The following is a 25,841-nucleotide window of genomic DNA, read 5'->3' as shown; positions in this document are numbered from 1 at the left end:
CCCGAGGAACTTCAATTCGGTGAACCCAAAGTGGCATTTTTCTGGTTTGAGGGAGAGGTTGGCGGATCGAACAGCTTTGAGGACAGTCCTGAGGCGGTGCAGATGTTCCGTGAACGTTGCGGAAAAAATGATGACATCGTCAAGATAAACAAGACAGGTCTGCCACTTCAAACCGGTGAGAACGGTGTCCATCATTCTTTGGAACGTGGCAGGAGCACAGCAGAGCCCGAATGGGAGGACGCGAAATTCATACAGCCCGTCCGGTGTAATGAAGGCGGTTTTCTCACGGTCTCTCTCATCAACTTCTATCTGCCAATAACCACTTCTGAGGTCGACCGAAGAGAAGTACTTGGCTTGACGAAGTCGGTCGAGTGAGACGTCGATACGCGGGAGCGGGTACACGTCTTTCTTGGTCACACTGTTCAGCTTCCTGTAGTCGACGCAGAACCGTAGTGTCCCGTCTTTCTTTTTCACGAGGACGACAGGAGACGACCACGGACTGCTTGACGGTTGGATGACGCCGTCTGTGAGCATCTCTTCGACCTGTGTTTGAATAGCATCTCGCTCACGAGGGGACACACGATAGGGCTGCTGATGGATGGGTCGGGCTCCTTCATGCGTGATAATGCGGTGTTTAACTATCGACGTTTGGCGCACTTTGGACGACGACGTGAAACACGCACCAAACTCCCGCAAGAGGTCCTGGAGTTGCCTCTTTTCAGTGGGTGGAAGGCCAGGATTTATGTCTACGCTGGTGACCGCTTCGGGAGGCCGCGCGGCGCGTTAGGCGCGTGGCAATATTGTGAAAAGTTATGAACTTCGTCTTGTAGTAAGTTTGACATTGGTACTTAGCTGGTTTCACCACACATGATGCAAGCCTGGAATTGTCTGCACCCCTGTAGGCAACACATGGTGCCACCACCGCCTTTCAGCAGAAAACTAAAGTAGGTGGCCTTCGGTCCCTCAGTCTCGTAGATGATTCCGGGCTTGCATCCCGTGGGGCCGAACCATTGCTAATTTTAGTTAGTACCATTCTATCTAATTCTAATTAGTACCATTGTCTAATAACTGACTACAAGACAAAGTTAATAACTTAATTAGTTAATAACAAAAGTTGCAGCAATATGCAAGCTCTGTGCACAGTTTCACCGCAAATGAGCCAGTGGTTGAGGCTAGAAAAATTTTTAAAAGCTGCTACAATAACGATTCACATCACCGAGCAATGAACATTCCAGATGAAACCCTGGTTTGTAGCATTTCAGGCGTGTTCACAGCATATCACAAGACTATGCTCTAGGGGTATGGTATCAGATGCTAGTGTTAAAACCCCAAAGCTGCATGTGGGCTATACCTGCTAAAGATTTCGTGCCAGTGACACCCCTCAAGATGGCTTCACGGCACAACACTATGAGCCACCCACTTTGTTCGAGGCAAGGACGCCTTGGCCCGTTCCAAGAAAAGTTGATAAGTGCCCATTACTACCCCCGAGAGAAAGTGGTGTCGGTGTGCGACGTTTTTTTTTGTGCGTGAGGGCAGGCACGCGGAGGGGACAATTGTTTCGTCAAGGTCGGTGATAGACACTTAGTGATCCTGGAGAAGCGAGCCTCTCGTTTCGACGCTCTCTGTCCAGTGTTTCCTTTCTTGGTCTAGTGGTAAATAAATCCTCATTCGTTGTTTTTAAAAGTATTCAATCTCCCGCATGTCACTGAAAAATGAACAATACAAGACAGTGCACTGGAGGGCTCTGAATTGATCTCAACCACCTGGGGTCTTTAAAGTGCACACGGCATTACACAGCACATGAGTGTTTTTGCAATTTGCCACCACCAAAATACAGCTGCTATGGCTGGGGTTCAATCCTATGACCATAGTCTCAGCAGGCAAACACTGTAGCCACTGAACCCGCAATGGAGGCTCAGTGGCTTCCATGTTCAGCTGTTGATCTCAAGTACCTGGGATCCGATACCAGACATGGCGCCCACATTTCAATGGAGGTGAAACATAAAAAAGTCGGTGTGCTGTGCAGTGTTAGCATTTGTGAAAGAACCCTAGGTGTTATAAATTAGTCCAAATCCCTCCACTAAGGCGTCCCTCATAGCCCATGTGTTGCTTGAAGATGTTAACCTCACATGCTATCACTGCTATAGTCACTGAGCACCCGGGGCAGATAGGTCTCATTTTATGAGCACAAAGTGAGTTCAAATGTGACGCAACTGCACGCATTGCTCAATGTACAACATCCCAAGACACAAAAGAAAATGAAGCAGGAAAAAGAATGACTAACATTGCCTTTTCAATGGCTTCAATCCACTTTTTCTTCATCTCTTCAGTCTTAGCATACATTGTGTACGCTGTCCTGTTCTCAACATGCACCAAGTACCAGTAATACTGCAAAGAATAAAATAAACATGTCTCTGAGATGTTAAGGCACAGGACACGCTACAGAGGAGTCCAATGTTGAAAACAACTTTCGTAAATGATGGATAGGACACATTTCAGCTTCTTTACAGAACCAAACAGTAATGTAATCAGTGCCACAGAGCAGACAAATTTAAGAAACAGATAAACTGTCTCCATTACTAATGCATAGCATAGGGAAGAATTAGAATGACAATGGCAAGGTTTTGGAACTTATCCTCATAGCAAATTATATAGGGTACCCCGTTCAATCAACAGGTGCCCTTATCACATGAAAGACATTCTAATGGAATCTCCTAGAAACACACTGTCAGCAAGGTAGCCAGATGCAATATTCTGAAAAAAGCTGTGTTCAAATCACATGTGCTAGGGGCTCTCATGTTGCCACCAACCAAGTGCTCGCTGACTGCAAAAGCATCTGCAGCTTTGGGCTACCTAAATGGCGATCACTGAAAAATCATTTAATGCTTTATTAAAATGGCAATAGCCCAGTCTGCACATCGCAGGGCTATGCTGCAAGTGAAATGATTGGGCAGAATAATTCTCTCACAACAAGAGCTGCATATGAAACTGTCAGGGCTAAAGGGTGCCGCAGTCATAGTCATATAATGTTATGACCAATTACTGCATTTAACTGCTGGTCAATGAGAATAAGGTTATCCAGATGGGCCTATGCCATAAGGTCAGTGTGTGGGGGCGCTCTTGAGGGAGGTGCGGTACAGCCACCGTTGTAACTTAGAACTGGAGGATGGTGCTCCTTTCCATGAAAAAATAAAACAGAGGCTGCATGCTTACTCTAGTAGCCATCCTAGCATTGGCTGGTGCATTCTCAAGTCTGTAGTCACAAAGAGCCAGAGAGGACTTGTAAATGTATTGCTCTCCCTAGGAAGAGCACAAAAAGGTGTATGAGCAAGAAAGAAACCACACAGAAACATCATGCAAAACACTATGGCATTAGACACACCGATCCGCACATACGGCCTACAATCACAACAGCAGACCATTCACAATGCAAAACGTAAAAGGCCTTGCAAGGGCACAGTAGTTTTCCGCTATGTACTATATTTCTAAAAAATGTAAACATGAAACGTTATTTAGTACCTTTACTTTTTTTATCCTTTATCATGCAAAACAGAAAAGAACAAGCAAATATTTGAGTTGTTTCCTATGTCACCTAAGCCTAGCTTATTCCATATTCTTGTATAGTATCAATTTTGTGACTTAGCAAATAAACCCTCTATTCTGCCTCTGGTCCCCACGACGAGTGGCTGCTCTTCTGTTCCTGTCAGCAGTTTCACCAACTCTACAACTTGCCCCAGAATTCCACTATGAGAGGTTTTCATTCAGTGCAGCTGCCAGTTCACTATGGGAGGACTAAATGACAGTTCTGTTAATTTCAAGCTCGGTTAGCCTGGCCCTTTTCATTTATTGGATGGTGCAATATAGCAGATCACTGAAGAAAGGAGGGGTGTCACTTGAAGCACATCTGAAGACAAATCTGGAGAACATTACATCACTGTATTTAATTACACAGTAAAACAGCTGCTTTTTTTAACTGAAAAGGGCCTAATCCAGCAAAACTGTTTTTATTCACTCCTGGTGCGATTCACTTCACTTAGCACCTCAGCTCTCATCCAATGTGCACTAAAAAAATGAATTAGAAATTAGGAAGCAAACATGCAGATTAACAAAGCCTGTATCAAAATACTTGATAAATGCTTCTCAAGTGCAGGTGTTCTAAAGCAGCATGCAAGTGAATAAAAAAAAATGCAGACACAACATGGCTAAACAACGAAGCATTCTACACCAACACGACATCAATATTAAGAACAGCAGTTACCCCAAAAAGTTTATCCATGATCTGAAATGCCAGCCAAAGAAAAAAAAATAATAAGGCAAATATTTGCATGTCACTCATTATGACAAGAGAGTGATAGCAGTGATGATGGTGGATACAAATTTCAGTTTTATGAATAAAAGAAAAATTTAACAAGACAGCACTGTCCACGTTGTTTGAAACTAGTTCCAACTGCTTGAAAAGTAAACTTAACGCCTTACCTTCGTAGACTTGCACATTAGCATCATTCGGTCAAATATGAAAATATATCTAGAAAAAAAAAATAAAGACAATAAGCACAGTGCTACACTTTTAAGATTAGAATGTGCCGAACTAACTTACTTGACAATTGAAAATGACAGTACGAGAGATGCACTTTTTACAAGGTTTCTTTTCAAGTGAAAAAAAGAATGTTAACTGCATGCACTTTCAAGCATTATTCAAGCTGGCTTAGCAGTGAAAAAAAAAAAGATCAAATGTGACATCTTATCATCATGACCCACTGTACCACATATCTGAATACTTCTTGAGAAAAGGCACATGCACACAAACAAAGCAACTTTCCCAGTGGTGCTAAAATTCTTTTACCAAACTTCACACATAACTATGAAAGAGGAGATTACATGCTTAAACTCTCATAATTTCTTATGAAAAGTCCCATAAAGATGGCATCCAGAGAGCTACTTTTAGATATGTACAATAGGAGTCCTGTACAAAATTAGTAGCAAGAGAACTATTTACTTTTGTCATGTGGGCAATAATGAGATGTGCAAGCTGCCACAGTGGCTCAAATGGTTATGATGCTTGGTTGCTGACTCAAAAGACGCGAGATCGATCCCGGCCGTGGAGGTCACATTTCGATGGAGGTGAAATTCTAGAGGCCCGTGTACTGTGCGATGTTAGTGCTAGTTAAAGAACCCCAGGTGGTCAAAATTATCCAGTCTTCCCCTTACAGCATCCTTCACAGCCCGAGTCGCTTTGGAACGTTAAAATCCCCTAACTGACTCAATTCAAGGGCATCAGTGAAGCATATCATAATTTCTGGTAGCAAGAAACATCAAACTAAGAACGTATAACTTCACCAAACATTAGCGCACCACACCAAAAATAAAACAGTGCAATGACCAAAACCAATATTCATGCTGGGGGTGAGCCAAAAGCTAGAATCTGAATACTGTTACTTGTTGTCACCTCCACAGCACATGCACTTGACAGGCTTTCTACTAGTACTTGCCAGTAAGCTTTGTTCAAGGTGGGTTTAGTACACCCTATAAAAGAAACAACTACATATACCTTTTGGTATGTGAACTGTAAGCTTAAAAGCACTGTCACACTAGGACAACAGTTTGCGGCCTGCCCAGACCATGTCATAGTGATGTCGGCGCCTATGTCTCATTGCACCGACATCACTGCAGCAACTGTGCATTTTTTTTAGAGCCATAAATGTATTCTGAGTCAGCAAGATATAGAATTGGGTTTGTGCTAGGCGCAGTTTTCACTGGGCAGCCGATCCCCTGAAGACATCCACAGATGACTGGCATACTGATCTGCAGGCGTAACCAAGCTGAAAGCCTGTCACACTATGACTACATCAGGCTGTTGGCTGTGTGGATGTTATCAACTGAGCGTGATAAGTCAGCCTGGCAACACAATCCACTGACAAGTTGGCTGATTTTCAGTGTCAACAGTGCCAGAATAGCACTGTCCTAGTGTGACAGTGCCGTAACCAGAAGACACAAACACTACCACAAACCAGAGTTAGCACACTAATTTGCAAGCACTAATGCTTCAAAGTTTGGTTAAACCGAAAATGTACCCAAATAAGGTGTCCGCCACTCAAGTATAAACCCAATCAAAGTAGATAGGTCGTTTTTTGGCTCAACACTTCAATTCAATCATCATTTGCTGTACTATAAAGACCTGCATACACACAGAAAAAAAAAATGAACCAGAACTGTCAGCTCATGAAGCTTACGTACTGTTGGGAACAAAAGTCTCCAGGACGCGAGAAAAAAAAAAAGTTTTTAGGAGCATGGGCGTCAGGTTTTTAAGCAGTTATCTGGTTTCACTACCACACATTAAAGCTGGCCAGTCCAGCTTTTATCTTCTCAACCAAGTCTAGGGCTACCGATTAATAAGTTATAGTCTTTGGCTGGGGCTAATGTGTTCAGGAGACTTCTGTCCCCAATAGTACATTGGTGGTAAGATTGAGGAACACTTTTCCCATTTAAAATTGCATTTGTACTTCACCGAAAAACTCCATTGACATCTTAAATCTTCACAAAGAAATCATAAATGCTGTATTATGGCTTAATTTTTTCCTCTGTGTGTAAACAAACAAAAGAAGAACAATTCAATAAATTAAAGCACAATTTTTTCTTCATAATTTGTGTGCACTTAAACTCAGTAAAGCTAATATCAGAAACAGTCACTCTTCTTTGCTGCAGATTACGACAAATATATTCACACAGCTCTCCATTAGGTACCACCCTACAAAATCTTACTTTGAAATAAAGTGAAGAGTTATAGGGCCAGCAGAATATTTATATATACAATGACTTTCAATTAAGATGATGTTCAAGAACTGAACAGCAGTTGTGTCGATAATTTTAGCAAACTGCTTCAACGTGAAAACTCTTCACTCCACCAAGTTTGCAAACTATCATGGCAGCACATACTGCTGATGCAGGATAAAAAAGTTTTAGCTAAAAAAAAAGGGAGGGGGGGGGGGGCATAAAACCAGAAGTAGCACTGCATGCATCGGTTAGGTTTTCCAGATCAAATTCTTATGCGTTATAACAGAAACACTTCAGTATTAGTTGTTACTTACCTATTTTTAATCTTGTTGTTATCATCATGTGACTTAATTTTCAGTTCTCCATCCTTCAATAGCCTTCCGTAGTCTTTCAACTCCATATTTTGGGGCTGAACACAAAATCAGTTTCAGGGTACAGTGTGCATCATATAACTCGACAAATTACACTAAATATATATAAAAAAAATAATGCAGAAAAGGTTCACACATCCAAGATACTATAAACAGGTAAATTTTTTAGACTAAGAAATGGCCCGTAACATGCAGGCCACGTAACAAAATCTGTATGTCCAAGTGCTGTGCCATCTCAGGTGTCAGTCTAAATTTGTCAGTAATTGTATTTGGAGCTTCTCACAGGAATGCAATGCAGCTTCTTCCCCCTCTTTAACAATGGAGAAAGCAACAACTAATGTCTGTTACTAATAGCTTTTATTGGCATGTTAATGCTTAATAAAAAATGAAAGTTTCTTTTCTCATTTATAGCAAGGTGTCCACATAACTAAAAAAACTTGCCGAGTAAACACTAACAAAAACAAAAAAGCCCTATAACTTTTTTTTTTCTTTCTGCCCCTGGCTGTCACGTTACATTTTCGTAATGTTGTGAAGGCTGTACAGCGGGCAACTTTGCTTGAACTGTTATTCAAAGAGAAAAATAAAAATGAAGATCCATAGTTTCTGCACGTTGTTATCCAAAGTGCTGCTAATTCTTTATTAGGAGATAGAGGCTAACTAAAGTTGCAACAAGGAATTCCAACATTATCAAAACAGCGCAAAGACATGGATGTGAAAAAAAGGTGGGTAGACAGGGCACTTTCAGCACCCTGCCTACACGACTTTTTTTTATGTCCAAGTCTTTGTGGTGTTCAAATAATTTTGAGCCAATCTGCCCAAGCTTACGCAAAAAGGTTCAAAATTTCGCAAGAGAGCTTACCAAGTCAACATCAGTAATGCTAGCTTGGATGTCGGCAATAATTTGCAGGGTCTCATTGTCCCTTTTCACCTCATTAATGTAATGAGCCAAATCCTGTAATGAAAAGAGTACAACCACAGTTTAGACTAAGTACTCACAACCTCAGTCAGGGGTCCTCTGCTGGCTACAGAAGACAGCAAAGCTATAATCTACATATAAAGATTTACCACATGCAAACAAATTTTTCCTGTGCACTCAGTTAAAATGAGCCTAAAAATTTTATTTGCATGCATTAACAGCACTCTGTTAAGCTAAGGTTGCAAAGGCAAAAATTCCTAGAAGGACTCTTACAAGCATAGCTTGCAAAGCCTTCTCTAAACCATGATAGTCTTCATGGGTCTCAGCCGTGTTCTTCATTAGCTCCTGAAATTTAAAAAAAGCATGTTTAGAATATATTATGATAAGGTTTCTCAACACATCCTACCTCTAATATAGTCTGGAAAAGACGAAAAGAAGAAACATGCAACTTGACCCACCATTGTGGCTAATTAAGCCATCAACAATTACTGTTCTACTTCTAAGCATGAGGTAGTGGGCTCAATTGCTGGTCTCGGAGACCGCTTATCATTGGAGACAAAATGGAAAAAGTGCCACGATTTCGCCACATGTTACAAAATTGAAGGTGGCAGAAACTGGAAGCTGTACACTGCAGTGTGCTTCATAGCACAGGTGTAAATTCAATAGGCATGCAGATTTAGCATGTGAAAATACTGTTACTTTTTAGCATGAAACCTAGCCAATAGTGCCATCATTTAAAAGTTCATAGATTGGAAGGAATTAATGCATATAAATGCACAAAATATGCAACCATAGCCAATGTTGTAATGCAGTAGCATGTTTATTATCTAGTGATGCATTTAAAACAGCCATATTGTTGCTGCAACTCACCTTGAGCAGCAAGTGATATTTTAAAACCCTTTGCATGGGAACAGAAAGTAAGTCACGCAGTTTAAACTTTCCGTCATTTGCTTTTTGCTGGCAGTTCTGAAATGGAATACAAATAAGCAAGCATGCTCAAAACGGCCCCACAAAACAAACGTTTCACCTCTTGCCAACCAGGAAATGAAACATTGCAAACTTTTTCTTATTTTCATGCACTCTGTTTTCATTGAGCTAAAATAGTTAGGGCAGTAGCACAGACACTTGCTAGCCAATTTCAACTTTGTAGCACCCTTATTATGAACCCAAATACATTTCACGATTGCAATTTCATAATGCAGCTTCTTCCACAAAGTCCAATATACTCATTATTCTTGTCAATGTCAATGCTTAATTGCCATGATTTCGGGGATGGAATAGATTACTGATTACACACTCATAAGCAAATGCTGTCATATTTAAAGTAGCTCACCAAAACAGACTGGTTGACCAGCTGCTTTTTCGAACAAAGCTCATCAATTTGCTCTTGTGCCTTCGGTAGATTTGAGCAGTAGTCACCATAGACAATAAATTTATCCTTCCAACGAAGAAAGCAATCACTGATTTTCAGATGCTGAGATGAGATGCAGGCTTTATGTAGGTCTGCATGAAAGCCTGTATGAGTGTCTGCAAGTTCCTGCAAAGACCACAAAAATGTGTTCAAAGGAGTGTTAGTCTAGTGCTAAATCTGCTATATTTGGTTGCTTCCACTGTCAGAAGAGCTAAATGCACTGACAAAGCACACATCAGCAAATGCTTAAACTAAAAATTGGTCAAATGTTTAAGGAAATCTTCCAAAGTGCAGTAGATTTGTAATAAGGGAGTAAATACTCATTGAAATCCACCCGAGTGCCCTACCATAAGCTTGCCATCCTGGTAAGCTCAGTTGGTAGAGCGACTGCTCTGGTGAAGCGATCCCGGGTTCAAACCCTGAACCAGGACGAATTTTTCTTTAACTACGAAGTTTCTGAGAAAGCTGTATAACTTTCCTCTGTAGCCGTATGGCTGCACTCGGGTGGATGTCAATGAGTAATAACTCCCTTATTAATAAGCGAGTAATTACTTTTATTACAAACCTAAAAATTAACTTCAATAACACAAAAAAATAGCACAAAACTTAGACTGCATATACCAGCAGTTCCATGGAATCTCTATGGGTCCTAAAGATCATTTCCGAAAATTTATGCTTTTTCAAGGATGGCCTTGTAGATGCATACATACAAGGATTGAATAATGAAAGGGTAAGATCGGTGCCTTGAAACACAATCAAGAAATTCATAAAGGGTGAAACAACACACTTTCACAAGTCATGGTTCTTACAAATTTAATTCTCCAGCCATACAAGCTGCTTTCACTGCTCTGCTTAAAGGAGCTTCCACACCATGTCTAGTCAAAGCTACCATTTCGTAATCTTCTTTTCTTTGCCTTCCCTTCAGCATTGCTAGTCTGCTCGAAGCTATAGTAGCCTGCTAGTAGTGCCATACAGAACACCACCACCTGCACTGGTGGTTTCCATGCCAATCACAGCACTGTAACGCATAGCTTAGTAAGCAGTTGATGCGGACACTCAATGCTTTCATGACACCGTCTGCCTCAGTATACCTCAAAGCATGAGTGTCAGTTCTATGTTAAAGCCACAGGTAGCGTGCACCTGAAGGCCGGTTCACATGCAAGCGACTGAGCGATTGAGCGGCGCGTCGCAGCGAAAATTTCCAACTTGTTGAAACCTCGCCGCTCGTCGCAGCGACGACTCAAAACAGGTTTTTCCGCCGCAGCGACAGGATTCGCTTGCATTTTCGCTGGCATGTGAAACAGGCTTGAGAAGGCTCGCCTGTACACCAAATTAAAAATCACTATTGTTTAGGCACATGATACACACAGCTCAGATTGTGGTCTCATTATTATTGCAACTCAAGTGACTGTTGGCATTAGTTTCTGGTTTCACTGAAATAGTCACCGCACCACTTGCATAGCACATATCCCCTACTAATAATGATCAGCACCAATCATACAACATTTGGCCATGTGCTTTTTCTATTCTTTTTCTCTTTTTTGACAATGTGTTTGCAAGTGAACTCTGTTCTGTCGTGAAAAAGGCCCAAAGATTTCTCATCCTCTTTCTGAATGCACTGGTACCAGGTCAAAGTGTTTTGGCATCATGTTTCGCAAATTACTGTGTCTGTCTGTGCCTGTGTGTCTGTGTCTGTGTGTCTGTGTCTGTGCCTGTGTGTCTGTGTCTGTGCCTGTGTGTCTGTGCCTGTGTGTCTGTGTCTGTGCCTGTGTGTCTGTGCCTGTGTGTCTGTGCGTCTGTGCCTGTGTGTCTGTGCCTGTGTGTCTGTGTCTGTGTGTCTGTGCCTGTGTGTCTGTGTCTGTGTCTGTGTGTCTGTGCCTGTGTCTGTGTCTGTGCCTGTGCCTGTGTCTGCTGTGCCTGTCTGTGTCTGCTGTGCCTGTCTGTGTCTGCTGTGCCTGTCTGTGTCTGCTGTGCCTGTCTGTGTCTGCTGTGCCTGTCTGTGTCTGCTGTGCCTGTCTGTGTCTGCTGTGCCTGTCTGTGTCTGCTGTGTCTGTCTGTGTCTGCTGTGTCTGTGTCTGCTGTGTCTGTGTCTGCTGTGTCTGTGTCTGCTGTGTCTGTGCCTGCTGTGTCTGTGCCTGCTGTGTCTGTGCCTGCTGTGTCTGTGCCTGCTGTGTCTGTGTCTGCTGTGTCTGTCTGCTGTGTCTGTCTGCTGTGTCTGTCTGCTGTGTCTGTCTGCTGTGTCTGTGCCTGTACCTGTCTCTCTCTCTCTGTTTGCGCGCACGTGTGTGCGTGCGTGCTGAATAAAAATACTCAATGAAAGCACAGTTTGCAATACTAATGTATTAAAATACCTTAATACCATGTATTGTGTGTGTATGCGGTCATTGAGTGTGCCTACCCAAAGACTATACCATTCCCTGTCGGTCAGTGATGGTTGACTTACAGAATCTTCACTTATGTGGCAATGAGTGGTGAAATCTTGCTTGTGCTGCAGCCTGTTATTTGTTGGCTTTGCAAGGCAGTGCTGCTAGGCCTCAGCATGCTTGCGCCATAACTCAAAGTCTTTCCAGCGAACAAACACGCCTCACCAGAGCCATCCTTTCAGCCAATTTCCCTCAACATGAGCAAGTAGGGCGAGGAATTCTTTGGTTTCATTTTCACTTCGTTCACATCCATGCGCTGCTAATTTATTGTCATTGTGGCATACTCCCATGCCCTGTGCCTGCACGTATGCTCATGTTGGCTTTGGACAACATGAGCATACGCTTTCCTACTCCAACTGAATCCCTTATAACTGGCTGTAACCAGTAAAAAAAACTGGTCAACAGTGGTTCAAGAGTTTTATGACAATGAACGATATGGTATTTCAGTGAAGGATGGCAACGACTGAAATGAACAAGGTGGCAAGGATGGCACAGAGGCCATTTTAGAGTTAACATGACAAACTGAACTCAACTCACTTTTACCTAAAGAAAAAGTTATGGAGTAGTGAAATTTTTCATCAATATCATACTTCACGGGGGAGACCTTGAATAATCTCAGATGGAGGCGAGGCAGTCTGTGATGGCCACAGTTTGAGAACGACTGATACATACAAGAAATTGTACAATGAACACAACATTAAATACAGTAAAGTCCAGACAACTAACGCCAGATATGCATGCATCAACATTTTCTCCACTAACAGATACCACTGAATTAAAAGTATTTTATGACAAACCACATGAAAACATGCACGTACTAAACAAAAAAATATTCACGGCACTAACCTTTATGTGCTTGAAAATAATTTCGTTTTCTTCAGGAGTCAAGACATCCTTCAAAGGGCGCATAAAATCCTTGATGAACAGAAGATAAACAAAATGCTCTGAGAAGTGGTCCACTGCATTTCTTGAATAAAACACTGATTTTTAAGCCCAACGAATGCACAAACTAAGCAGGGCAAGCCACTTTGCACATCACACAAAACAATCAAGTGTTAACAGCATTGAATGAATACACATTACATGAACAAAAATAAAAGGACTTGTTATGACAATACCCAAACAACAGACTTTTTGCAATTGTTACACCAGTTACACTACAACCAAGCACATTCTGGTAACAGCTGAACAGCTATTTTTTTTTTTTAAAGCAGAAAATACAGATGCAGTTTGTGCATTTTATGATGTAGTTGTGAAAGTGGCTACCATGATAGCACCAGATGCACCTCTTTGGCACTTTGACTGACAGCCAGCAACTGGTTTTAAGAAATGGATCTAGTTGGGAAACAAAACAACAAAGTCATCAGACTGTTCCGATTTTATAATTTAATCTTTTTTTGTTATCTGGGATGTTCCTCAACACTACTGCAAGGTATTGCAGCAAAACTCTCTGGTATGCATGAACTGCAGCAGATTATTAAGTGTGAGCTGAAGAAACACAACAGGAATGCAGTTTACACTGCAGTTTCTCCATGGGCCTTATGAGGGGCTTTCTTTGACATTTTGCAGCAAGTTCATCACGGCACATTGTCACAACTTCATTATAAGGAGAGACAATTACCACTGATTTTTTTGGCTGACTACCTCGTTGAGACAAGTGACTGACAGAACAGCATGAATTCAGTGCCAATGGCCCACTACAGCGCCCTTGCACTGCAGTCAACGCGTCACTGCAGTCAATGTGTCACTGCAATCAATGTGTCACTGCAACACTGCAGTCAATGTGTCATACATTCAACCATATTCCACAATGATTCATTGCTCTGGGTGGCTCTGATGTCTCCTTCACACATGGTTAACCATTATTTATATATGTGCACTGGTATGGGGCTTCTGTTTTTAAATTTCAGAAGAGAAATTGGAGAGGCTGACACAAATTAATACTGCAGAAGCAGTTCACTCGTGATAAACAATAAAATAGGTTCTGCTCACTCACGACTAATAGCAATACATGGTATATAGGTATATAGATTCATCAGTGGATGTTGAACTTGCAAGCCATACAGGAGGCATGCAACTAACAGAAAGCTGTGACTTAAGAAACTTTTGGAATAAGACATAACTTACAAGGTTGGTGGGACATACAAAAAGAAAATATGAAGCTTCTGTTTGGCTGAGCTTCTCATAGGTTAAACAAATTTGCAACATATCATGTTGACATTAAACTCAGTGTACTTTTAATAAGAATGAAATGCTAGTGCACTGTTCCATGTTGTCCACTAATGACAGAAATGCCAGTCTGAACTTATGCAAAAGAGGTAAAAAAACCTGGTGGCTGAAAGATAGGAGAATAATTGTGCAACTGTCATGTTTTACATTCCATGAAAAGAAATAAATTGGCACTTAAAGGGCTACTGAAGTGGTTTTAGAATTCGATGAGTTTAAGGTTGCTGAATGTGCGAAACGTGCAGATAAAGCCTGCGAAATCGTTTTGCTCTAGCATTTGAAATGCTGGCGTAATCGCCGAATAAAGTCGTCGTCGGCGTTCAGGCTTCTCCGAAGTGCACAGCGACGGGCAGGGTCCCCGATAATGACGTCACGTATGCCGGCACTACGTTTCCAGTGAAGAAACGGTTATTCCAAGGAACAAAACCGACGCCATCGAAGGTGAGGCTCACGATGTATTGTTTGGCGCCATCTGACGACACACAGCAGCATGCAGGCGTAAGCAGCGTACATCCAAAATTTCGGCAACAATGACGTCACTGCCGAGTTTCCCCGCACTCCTCCAACGTAGTGAGAAGAAGCCTAAACGTTGCCATTTTAATCGATGATTACGACACCATTTTTAATGCTAGTGCAAAAATACTTTTCATGCTTTACCTAGAAGCTTGATAGATTCGGATTCTTGAATAACCTTAAATTCTCAAAAAACCATTTCAGCTTCCCTTTAAATTAATCAGATGTATAACATTCTTGTAACAAAATTTATAGAGGAAAATAATAGTAGTTGACCAAGACAAGAGCTGGCTTGGACTGGCTGGCAAGACATGTTTTTAAGAACCCTTTCAAAAAGGTGCTATATCTATTTTTGCACTGTTTAAAAATATTTTCAAAGTAAATCCACTAGTGCAAGAGACACCAAATACTTACTCGAGTAATCATATTGAGAGCCTCAATATAGTTTTTTTCAGTTTCTATGAGCTCTTTGATACAGTAGTCTCTTTTTTCTAAAGGTGCAGTGGGAGCAGCAGCAGGAACCTGAGGCATGACAAAGCAAAAGACTGGAATATCATGAAGAAGATCATACTCACCCTACTCTTTATATTATATTTACATACTCCTTTACATACAAGCTTTATTTAAAACCTCAACAGAAAATGCTTTCAAAAAGGACATTTTTATCTTTTTGAAACTCTAGAAGCATGCATTTATAAAGAAACGCACTCTTACAAAGCATGCAGGAAGGCCCAGCACTTTTAAGAAATACAATATAATCTACAGGAAGTGCTACAAAACATCACCCACAGACTTGCCAACTTGAATTTCACTTGCACTAACTCGAAGCAGTGATGGTAGAATAATACTACTTGAATTTTGTTATAAATAGCACGACATATCAATTTGTAATGTATGTTTTATAACAAATCTTACAATAATGAGAAAACTAAAGTATAATGCTGATAATATGCAGTGTCCTAATGGTAAGCATTGGGGTTGACAAAAAGCACTATTTGGTCTAATAAACTTGATAAATGGGCACATTACATCTCATTAAGTCACCTTAATTCAGCAATCGAACTCTGTAACCTGTAATGACCAGTTACAACAAGCACACCTGCTTATCATATGCTACTGTACACATCTTATTGCAAATGAAAAGGCCTACTATCTTACTGCCCATTCACACGAAGGTGAATAAGTAACCAAAGGCACAAAATTCATTACTGATAACATCAATAGCTCCTGTGCTTGAATACTAATAGCAGAAATAAGAACGTAGATTCCAGCAAGTTGATCAGCTCTTTCTGAACCAATTCAATTTTTGCTTACAACTGCAATACCCCATTATTTTCTGAACAGACTCTCCAATATTTGCAATAGCTGCATCCCATCCACCTTTGCCAACAAAAGAGAGTAGCAAGTGTTTCGGAGGCTGATATTTTGATAAGAGGAATAGATCATTTGGTGCATACCCGACTAAATGATATTTGAGTACCTTCTGAACATACACGGAGCTATTTTTATTCATCCATCTACATCTAAACCAAACAAATGCTGCTTACGCATTCCAATTTATGCTTTCTAGCACCTGTTGCCACAGCATTGCCAAATCGAAATATTATCAATAATAGACAGTTTCGTGTATGATGCCATGGCTTTATCACAGCTCCTTTACTTCACAAACTGTTCTATATGCTATAAATAAACAAAACTCTCATGTGAAAAAAAGTGGGGAAAAAAAAAAACAAAGTTGGAAAGTGGTACAAAGAAGGTACCACAAATATATCGGCATGTAGAATGCTTTAGATTGTAATGACTGCTCGAATCATTGCAGCACTCATTCAAAATTGGCAGGTTGGGCATTGACAGGGTGCATACCTGTACCCTCCGAAATGCACAGAGGTCTTCGTAGATGTCCTCATCATCATTGGTCACTGCCTCGTACTCATACTCGCCAAACTCGCCAAAGGCCTCGTTGCTGACATGCACAAGACATGCACGGTTGAGCAGGTGGCAGCAAGGCAGCACAGACACACACAAGAGCAAACACAAGCAAGGTAGAGGGCAAATAAATGGCTCAGTTACATATGCTGCACAACATGCACTGGCATCTACCACAGCCAGATACAACACATGAGCAGATACAACACAAGAATGCTGATATTCTGATCTTAGCTAGTCATGGCCTCAACTACTGACAAGGAAACAACAAAGTTGCTACTAGCCGTTCTCATCACTTTTGTAGCCAACTGTTTTCTGTAAAACAAGGTGAATATGGACTGAAATGACAATCCACTGAGGATGAGAAACAAGTACTTAATGGCAGTTACATGACAACAAAATACAATAAAAACACCAGTCATGCCAGCATCCAACAAGCATGCAACAAACAGTACAACTAATGTACACGTAAATGACGAATATGCCACACACAGTAAAGTGGAAATGATAAGATAATTAAAAGAGGAATGTTCAAACTCCCCCACATCTTGCTATTCATTTTCCTGCAAACAAGTCTTTCAGCAACCTAGTGCTTCATGCTGAAACAGGTACGCTAGTCAAATGACTTCTGCTTCAGTTGAGACAATTCGCAGTTGACACCCTTTCACACTGGTGAACATAGCCAGGAGAAGTATCCAAACAAAAGCATGCCGACAAGCAGTAGTCACTCCACGAGACCAAGCTCAAAGCAATAGACATGCTAACAACTGCTGTGGCAACAACAAATATGCATTTAATATTTTTTTTTGCACAAATTAGCACAGATACAGCCAAAAAAAGAAGAGAACCATGCTCTTACCATTCATTCCTGGAAGGAAAGTGAAAGGAAATATCTGGACATATGCTATGCTGGTTCACAGAATATGCTGCTTCTGCGAGCTCAAGGGAACACAACCATTTGGAAAGATGTGATAATTAAGGCATTGTTCATGAAAAGCAAGTAAATTTAATTTCCCTTGATCTCCCACAACACAGACTAGCTTATTAACATGGCACTTGTTTCATCATCTCGTTACCACTTATTGAAAGCTCCTAAGAATAAGCAGTACTTGATCTCAAAATGAGAAAATAGAAGTGAAGCCAAGCTCGCACATTCTCAAGTTGATGCTCAAATGTTCTTCCTCAAAGGACGCCCAGCTTTGCTCTGCGGCCCTTACTGTGTGATCCCCTTCTTATGTTACATCTGGCGGAGGAGCTCAGTGGCCATACTCAAGACCCCTCCAACAAATGCTGCACCAGAACAATCTTTGACAGCATAAGTTTACGCTGCTATATGCCAGGCAGTTATGTTGCAATTAAACAGGTGCTGCCACTCATAATAGCACCTAACAAGATGTCATCTAGCAAAAAGTGAAACGAGTCAGTACCCAGAGTAACCATATGCTGTTGGCACTTATTCCTATTAGCATCAAAGAAAGAGAAGGGTCAGGTATACAGCGTGTTATTTGATACACGTATTTCACAATAAAGTTTAAGATAAGCCCAACCCATATTCTGAAATTTTAGCTTGGAACTTGCAGCTGGGAACTCATAAGTTTTATTTTAATTGTGGTGATTTGTGCTACCTGTTTTTGGCACATTGTAAAAAATGAGTTCACTGATTCCAAAAAGCTAATTGAGGTTACAAGAGTAAGTGCATCAAGCTATAAAGCCGCTACCCTATACACAGGGTTCGGACATTTCGGTTTGTTGAATAAGCATCACAACTGTGCAATTTGAGGTAATGCTTCGCTAGCATACATGCCTCTGATGACCTGGAAGCACCATATCCTCGCCACCTGCCAGCTAAGCACTGTTTCTTCACTATCATCACCTGCTTAGAGCATTTAGTCAGTTAATTAGGTTAATAAACTGCATGCAGGACACTGACACGAAAATGTGCATGGGAGTCACGAAAAAGTATGTTCTGGCTACCGTGACAATTGAGCAGCAGTTACATCACTACCATCAACACGCAGACCAAGTGATGCCCGCCCTTGCGCTCTACCCAGCACAACAACCCAACATTAAAATAATGTTGTTCGTAAAAGCAAACTTCCACTTGTGATTTTGTCTGCTGGCTACCTCATTTAACTTTAGTTACTCTTTTAATGATGACAGCAATTTCTTCTACAAGCACAGCTCCAAGTACTGCCACTAGCAAGCTAATTACTGGTAAATAAATTGTTCATGACGACAAAAACACTGAGACAGACTTCAATTGACTTCTGACCGCATAGGATTGCTGCATTAAATCACCGAAAAAAGTTCAGTACTTCATTTGCCAAAAATAATAATAACAATAATAATCAGCCTGACCACGCCCACTGCAGGGCAAAGGCCTCTCCCATGTCTCTCAAATTAACCTAGTCCTTTGCCAGTTGCGGCCACCGTATCCTCGCAAGCTTCTTAATCTCATCCGCCCACCTAACTTTCTGGTGCCCCCTGCTACGCTTGCCTTCTCTAGGAATCCAGTCCACTACCCTTAAGGGCCAGCGGATACCTTGCTTTCGCATTACATGCCTTGCCTAAGCCCATTTCTTCCTCTTGATTTTGACCAGGATGTCATTAACCTGCGTTTGTTCCCTCACCCAATCTGCCTGCTTGTGGTCTCTTAACGTTACACCGATAATTTTTTTTCCATAGCTCACTGCTTTGGCATTAACATAATACCTGCCGAAAAAAAAATGAAACTTCGAATCTGAAATAAAACCGAAAAAAGTCTGCTAAATTTTCAGAAAATAAAAACCGAAAAGTCCAACCCTGACTTATACGTACAGAACAAGGTTTTATTTTCAGGAAATTAAAAAAAAAATCTTGTGACGCAGACATTCCTACTGGAGTTCCCATTTAGCCTCACTGGTACAACATAGCTCATGGTTTGAGTACTTTCGAGACAAACGAGAAACACAGATCAACATGTGAGTCTCCCATGTCATGACTCCATTTGGTTCATACTTTAGCTTTCTGAAATCACTGCATTATAAAACAGACAGATAACCATATGCTTTGTAAGAAAGTGCAGAAGCAGCGTATCTCATGTGAAAGCCTTGTCAAGAAAATTTTCCTTCTCGCAAAAATTGTAGTTGATGGCATCAGCAACAGGATGCAGACAGTGCACGTAAAGGAGCTCATAAGACTTGATTTAGATTCAGGAATGGAATGTTGTGCGTTGTGCTGAGTTTTATGGCACATAAGCAGCTAAGGCTATCATGCGCCAAACACAAGGTCAAAAGTGGCCGCATTCACATGAACAGTCTAGGAATAAAGCAGCAACGATACACAACAACTAAAATGAGACGTAGTTTGAATCACAATAAAAAATGCCATCAAATACAAGTAAAAAAATGCTGGGCCTTTCCGACAAACCACAAAGATTGTGTCATGGGGGGTGCAGAGCCAGTTTGACTTGGACGAGGCACTACCTCATTAACTCGCAGGGTGACGTAGCATAAATCTTCATAAACATCCTCTTCGCGTGTTCGACGAGGTGTTACAGGGAAATCGAAGACCACCATTGTGTCATCATTGTGGCTGGAAAGGGTCATGGCACCAGGCCTATATGATCAACACTTCAAAAACCAAACTACTACTAAATGTTGACAATGAAAGTACTCAGCATAAATCACTTTTAAGACATTTAAGAGTCACCCAGGAAAGCAAGGACTTTTCATTTTGGAAGTTAAGGTATGACAACACTCTTGGAATGCCAATTTTCTTGAAAAAAGTTTTTCATTTTTATTTATTTTTATAACCACAAACATTTTACCTCTTCCACAAAAAAAATTATTATTCCAGCTAGTGCCATTAAAAAGTTGGAGGCTAAATTGTTACCTGCACCATCCTAAATGAAACAGAGAAAACAAACAAAAAATGGCGAGCTGCTGCATGTGCAAAAAAAACACAAGGGAAGTGCTCCAGGAGAACCTTCCTATAGGTATGGAGTATTTTAGCACTCTAGGACTTTGCTTTCTTGTGTATAAAGAACTTGTAACCTTTATTATTATTTTTCTCAAAATGCAATTTTGTTCTTTTCTGTGTTATGCTAACATGGATAATGTTACATTTGGCAAAAATTCTCTTGAAATTTGGCATGCTCATTTATTACATATCAAGGCATGCAATAAACTAGGACTATTAAGATCCACTACCAGTTTTCCCGTTGTGGCCTGTTATCTAAATATTCGTACTTTCAGAAAGCCATTTTTAGTATATGTTTTCAGATTTTTGCAATAACTGCCGGCGAACTCATCATAGACTCTTTGTTCTAGTTCACTGCACAGCTAATAGGTAGACCTGCATAAATTAAAAAGAATGATGGTGTGCGTTTGATTGTTTGTGGGTTATCACTGTTGGTGTGAGAGGTAAATTTAGCACTTTTTAAAGAAGATGATACGATTTAAAAATTACAAATATTTTTCCGAAGCTTTATAGACAAATGTCATGTTTGTAAATAAAGGTGGCGCTGTGGTCAGAAACCAACTCGCGTATGCGCATATTTTACAAGCGTGAGCGTCGCTCGTGGTTGGAAACATTTCTGTTGGTGGCCGGAGAGCAGCTCAGCACTTTTTCAACCTGTTCGCCAGACGGAATTTTCTGGCGAAGCGCTGCATATGCTTCCTTCTGCGCTCCTATATTTGGCAGCAACAGCGCGGCTAGGGCGGTCGACTAGGTTGACTTATTAAATAAAACCGAGAAAGCACGAGGTATACAGGTCTGCAGTCTCAACATTTGGGGCGATACAGCATACCCGATCGCTAAGTGCAAGAAGAAGGACGACGGGAGGCAGCTTTTTCCCATGACGAACCTTTGTGATGTGCCTGCTCTCGTCCAGCCACTTCAGTGCGGAGAACGCTGAACACTACTGAACACTGAAGCCATGCAGTTACTTTAAATGAGTCATGCAAATGCAAACTTCACTGGTAATGTCTGAAAAAATGCTTTTTTTTATTCGCTTAGCTTTAAGAGAGGTGCACAGGCGAATGGATAGAAGTTTACCTCGAGCTACAACTAAGTTATGTTTGCTCTGCAGAGCAAAATATTTTAAGTCATTCTGCTTGCAGGCCTTATTCTGCTTGATAACTGGTTTTTCGTCCGGTATTTGCTGTTTTCGCCAGGTTCTGATTGACCAGCGATTGTAAAATTCAGGTAATATGGGAAATAACACGGCATGATTTTGCCGATACCTTAGCGACGTTTAATCATTTTCTAGGATAGGTGGTGAAAAAACGTACATGTTGAAGCTCGTGGAAGCAAAATTAAAGAAAAAACTATGCGTCGTATATTCCTACTACCGGACTACAGTGCTGCTTCAAACGTCGCGCTTAGTGGCCCGATGAATGCTGAAGGCGACTGGCAGCAGCTGTTTTTTTTTTTTTTTTTTAGCACGAAGAGATGCCCGGGACGTAGTCCGGGTGACTGCCATCTGAAAACGGTCTCCTGCGTTCAATTTACGGCCACACCCACACGGAATGTCACGACCAGACTTCTCATAATGACAGCCTGACAGAACGTGAACAAGCTGCGGACGTTGATTCTTGCACTGTTCGCAGCGCGACTGAAGAGCAAACATGCGGATTAAGAGACGCAAACTATCATATTTCGATGCATGAATGCAATACTAGCCGCGCAGCCGATCCGTCGCCAAATTTTTCCCGCTCCACGGCTGCTGCGCATCGCTTTGGCCCATATCTAAATGCGATAAACTTGTGGAAACTTGTGCCGCTGCCTTTCTTCAGCAATGCGGTTCAACCACCCGCACCACAACTAGCCGGAGTATTGCAAAATGCGTTCAAAAATGCTCAACCTTGGCATACCCAAGGCACACAGTACCGGCTTTTGCCTACACAATGAAAGTCACTGCTGACTCCAGCACCACTGCATCTCCGTGATGTCACGGCCTGACGATTGTCTACACCCACTGATGTGTCTAACAATTCAAAACAGTAAAAAATTTTATTCCAACAAATAAACATTTTTCCTTCACGAGTGGTGTCATACCTTAAAGCATATAAAGGTTCATGAAAAAAAAATTTTTTTTAATTAGGCATTCCAGACGTTTGTTGTTCCTGCCCATTAAAAGCTTAAGGTACTCAATTTGCAAGAGATAGGCTATCCTAAAAACCATCTATAATTAGAAAATAGGCTGATTCACAATGGATTGTAGAACTTCCCATGATGCATTTTCTTCACAAGACCACATAATGTTCTTAAGGGCTCAGAATTATTGTATTACATTTTCGCAGTACACTTTTGTAGTAGACTTTTGTAGTATTTTGAGTTTCATTATGCATTTTCTAGTCTCCATTTGCTTTCTCCACTATTACTAGTAACTTGAGAGCCATCCTGTTGGGATAGATACCTAAACGTAATACCAATTAACTAGTTTCCATCTGCACATTAATCACTGTCTTTGGGGCCAAAACGACTCCTTGTCAGCTGCACCAGCAACAAACAAGACAAGGGCTGTGGCCAAAGGACACCCAAGACTTTTTTTGCAGGATTATTAACTTTCTCAAGTGCATGGGTGCACTTTTTCATGTGAGTTTTCACAGCTCCATGATGGGATGCTGAAAAAAATGGACATGACATTTCCTTTCGGAATCAAATAATTGACGCTGGTTTGCCATCAACAGGATAGCAAATGACCTATGCATTCACAAGTGCAGTTACTGTGATCACCTCCACTGGAACTATAGACCACCCTCTTTCTTTTATGCAGATTTGTAGTCAAGAATATCTTGAAGTTTCATGATTCACATTTTCTGGTTGTCTTGCTGGTGTTGACAAGACTGGTGTCACGTTCTACAGCAGACTCTTGTGTGCACAGATCTTTTGTCCACATATTTTAGCACCCTGACTCCATCTCAACTCCATGACAAATGAGGCATCTGTGAAAAACGTTGCATTAGGTGCAACTTGTCTAATTATGCGTAGATGCATAGTGGGTCAACAGCACGTTGCTACAGTTCTTCCAGCATATAGATTCATCAAGCCTAATGAAGCCTGATGCAACAAAATTGTTTTTCCCTGAATTCGCTTCTTCTATCAAACACGTCACTTTCACACTACACAAAAGAACTCAATTTTCGTAGCACCAAAGCTGGCAAATGCAACAAAGTTCACCAGTGACCAAACTAGAAAGGTTTGTTTACAAGGAAAGGCAAAGAGGTTGAACCGAGTGAAGATTCTAAAGACTGCTACTCAACACTTGAGAAAAAGAGAAATACACAGAAAAAGACATATGATGAGTGATGATGGGGAGAGAAGAGAAGTGTGAACATAAAAAGCACCAATTTATCACATCACCGCTGTGAGTCCAGGCCCTCCAACTGTGCCCAGAGTTCCTACATTAGGCCTGCTGATAATGGCCCACGGTCAAAATATGCCACGGAAGCAGCTGAAACCAGCCTTTGCAAGTGAACAAGGGGCAAACCATGATAGTGTGATCCACGATCTCAAAGATGTGACATGAAGCACTGCTTCTAGAGTGTGCATAACCAACAAATGCAGAATTTGCCTAGAATACGTGGAAGATATGCAGAAGCTTAGTGTGACTATACTGAATGCCCCAAGAAGCTTTAAAGGATATGTTGTGCTCCAATCTACAGAGGCGGCCGTTTTGAATGTCCACTTGATGCTAATGTCTCGCTGCCTCATTGCGTTTAAAGCTGGATAGATGACACATGGATACCATCTTGAAACTAGGAGAAATGGTCATGCACCATGGCTGTTCAAGTTTAAGTTCAAAGGAATTAACATATCAAAAAGGCATAAAGCTTTGGAGAATATAATTCAAAGAGAGGTCCCCAAGTGAAATACCATAATAGGACCTTTTATAAAAAACTTACTCAGTAAACCGAAAGGAATTGTAAAGAAAAATAGTACACATGCAAAAACCACAATACAATTAATTATCATATATATCAGCATGTTAACACATTAACAATGTAACAAACCCAAGAACACCTCAACAATAGTATGAAAAAAAGTCATACATCAAAATATACAAAGCAAGAGAGAAGAATTCATGTGGTAAAAATAATTAAACAAAACCATGCCTCAAGAAACTTTAAAGGTCATGTTGCGTTCCAGTCTACAGACGCGGCCGTTTGGAACGCCCATTTGATCCTAATGTCTCACTGTCGCATTGCGCTTAAAGCTGGATAGAAGGCATACGGCATACCATCTTGAAACCAGGAGAAGTTGTCATGCACTATGGCTGTTCAAGCCAAAAAAGGCATAAAGCTTTGGAGATTACAATTCAAAAAGAACATCCCAAAGTGACTCAGGCTATGTGGGGTGCCGCAGTGAAGGGCCCCAGAAGTTTCGACCACCTGGAGTTTTTTAACATGCACCGACATTGCACAGTACGCGGGCCTCTAGAATTTCACCTCCATCGAAATTCGATTGCGGCCGGGACTAAACCTGCGTCTTTCGGGTCAACAGCTGAGTGCCATAACCACTGACCAATCATGGTGGCAAAAACATGGAATGATCATTCAAATGAAGAAGGAGATGAAGTAGAGTAGCACTGAATGGTAAGCTGCTCCACTATCCAATTACAGCAAATCCAAAAGCCTGCTTGCCATAGTTGGTGAATAATTTAGTCACTGGACAGTTGTTTTGCAGAGAGAAATGCATAATGTCAGGATTACTAAGGCTAGTTTTTCCAATAATGTAAAGTAGGTTAGTTTAGAGACTAACCAAAACGTAATAATTCCCAAATGAATTCTTATTAGCTCATTAATTCAAATAATATACAATTCTTAGAAAAGCAGAGTGACATGAGTATTGGAGGGGCCACATGTAATGAACGACAGTTTGATTTACGATGTGCATAAGTGGATCTAAATGAGACTGATATACACGTCATCAGGACCTTGCACAATAATTCAGGTAACTATGAATAAAGGCATAGTGAAGAGTGATTAGTGTGCGCTTGGTAAAGTAGTTGCGTGGTTTCAGGTGACTCCACATGCCATATGAAATTCTGTTTAATAAAGTTAATATGACGGGTGAACTTCAAATATATATCAGGATTTATACCGAGGACTCTACAGTAATGAAAACTGCAGTCATGTAAGATCAATTATTGTTTCACGAGCTAAAAGGCAAGTACTTGATCTTGGACGGGTTAATTATTAGTATGTTTTTTGGGAGCGATGTACAGGGTCGTTCACTCTTAGTTAGAACCCGCTAGCGCATGGCCGCACTCTTCAGAGGGCCACCGCGTGCGACACAGT

The 25,841-nt window shown here is 41.1% G+C and overlaps 1 protein-coding gene across 4 annotated transcripts in view; it reads right to left on the bottom strand.

The window, feature by feature from the left end:
• The window catches only part of LOC149352634 (guanine nucleotide exchange factor VAV2-like), a 197,644-nt gene that overhangs the window by 49,855 nt on the left and 121,948 nt on the right, over positions 1-25,841 (bottom strand). For 2 of the 4 annotated variants that reach the window (XM_089581833.1, XM_089581830.1), the window contains exons 5-16: positions 20,022-20,130; positions 15,046-15,153; positions 12,739-12,807; positions 9,392-9,595; positions 8,929-9,024; positions 8,332-8,403; positions 8,002-8,094; positions 7,086-7,180; positions 4,477-4,525; positions 4,259-4,279; positions 3,214-3,300; positions 2,285-2,388 (exon numbers count right to left, since the gene is read on the bottom strand). In XM_089581833.1, the coding sequence (XP_089437959.1) occupies positions 2,285-2,388; positions 3,214-3,300; positions 4,259-4,279; positions 4,477-4,525; positions 7,086-7,180; positions 8,002-8,094; positions 8,332-8,403; positions 8,929-9,024; positions 9,392-9,595; positions 12,739-12,807; positions 15,046-15,153; positions 20,022-20,130 (1,107 nt within the window). Of the gene's footprint in view, positions 1-2,284; positions 2,389-3,213; positions 3,301-4,258; positions 4,280-4,476; positions 4,526-7,085; positions 7,181-8,001; positions 8,095-8,331; positions 8,404-8,928; positions 9,025-9,391; positions 9,596-12,738; positions 12,808-15,045; positions 15,154-16,494; positions 16,595-20,021; positions 20,131-25,841 lie in introns of all 4 variants that reach the window. The other 2 variants (XM_089581831.1, XM_089581832.1) reach the window with 2 other exon arrangements.

Source organism: Amblyomma mixtum, chromosome 3 (genome assembly GCF_055824585.1).
Source record: "Amblyomma mixtum isolate Tamu chromosome 3, ASM5582458v1, whole genome shotgun sequence".
NCBI lineage: Eukaryota > Metazoa > Arthropoda > Arachnida > Ixodida > Ixodidae > Amblyomma > Amblyomma mixtum.
The sequence above is the reverse complement of the archived record's forward strand: the minus strand, read 5'-3'. Positions and strand labels throughout refer to the sequence as shown.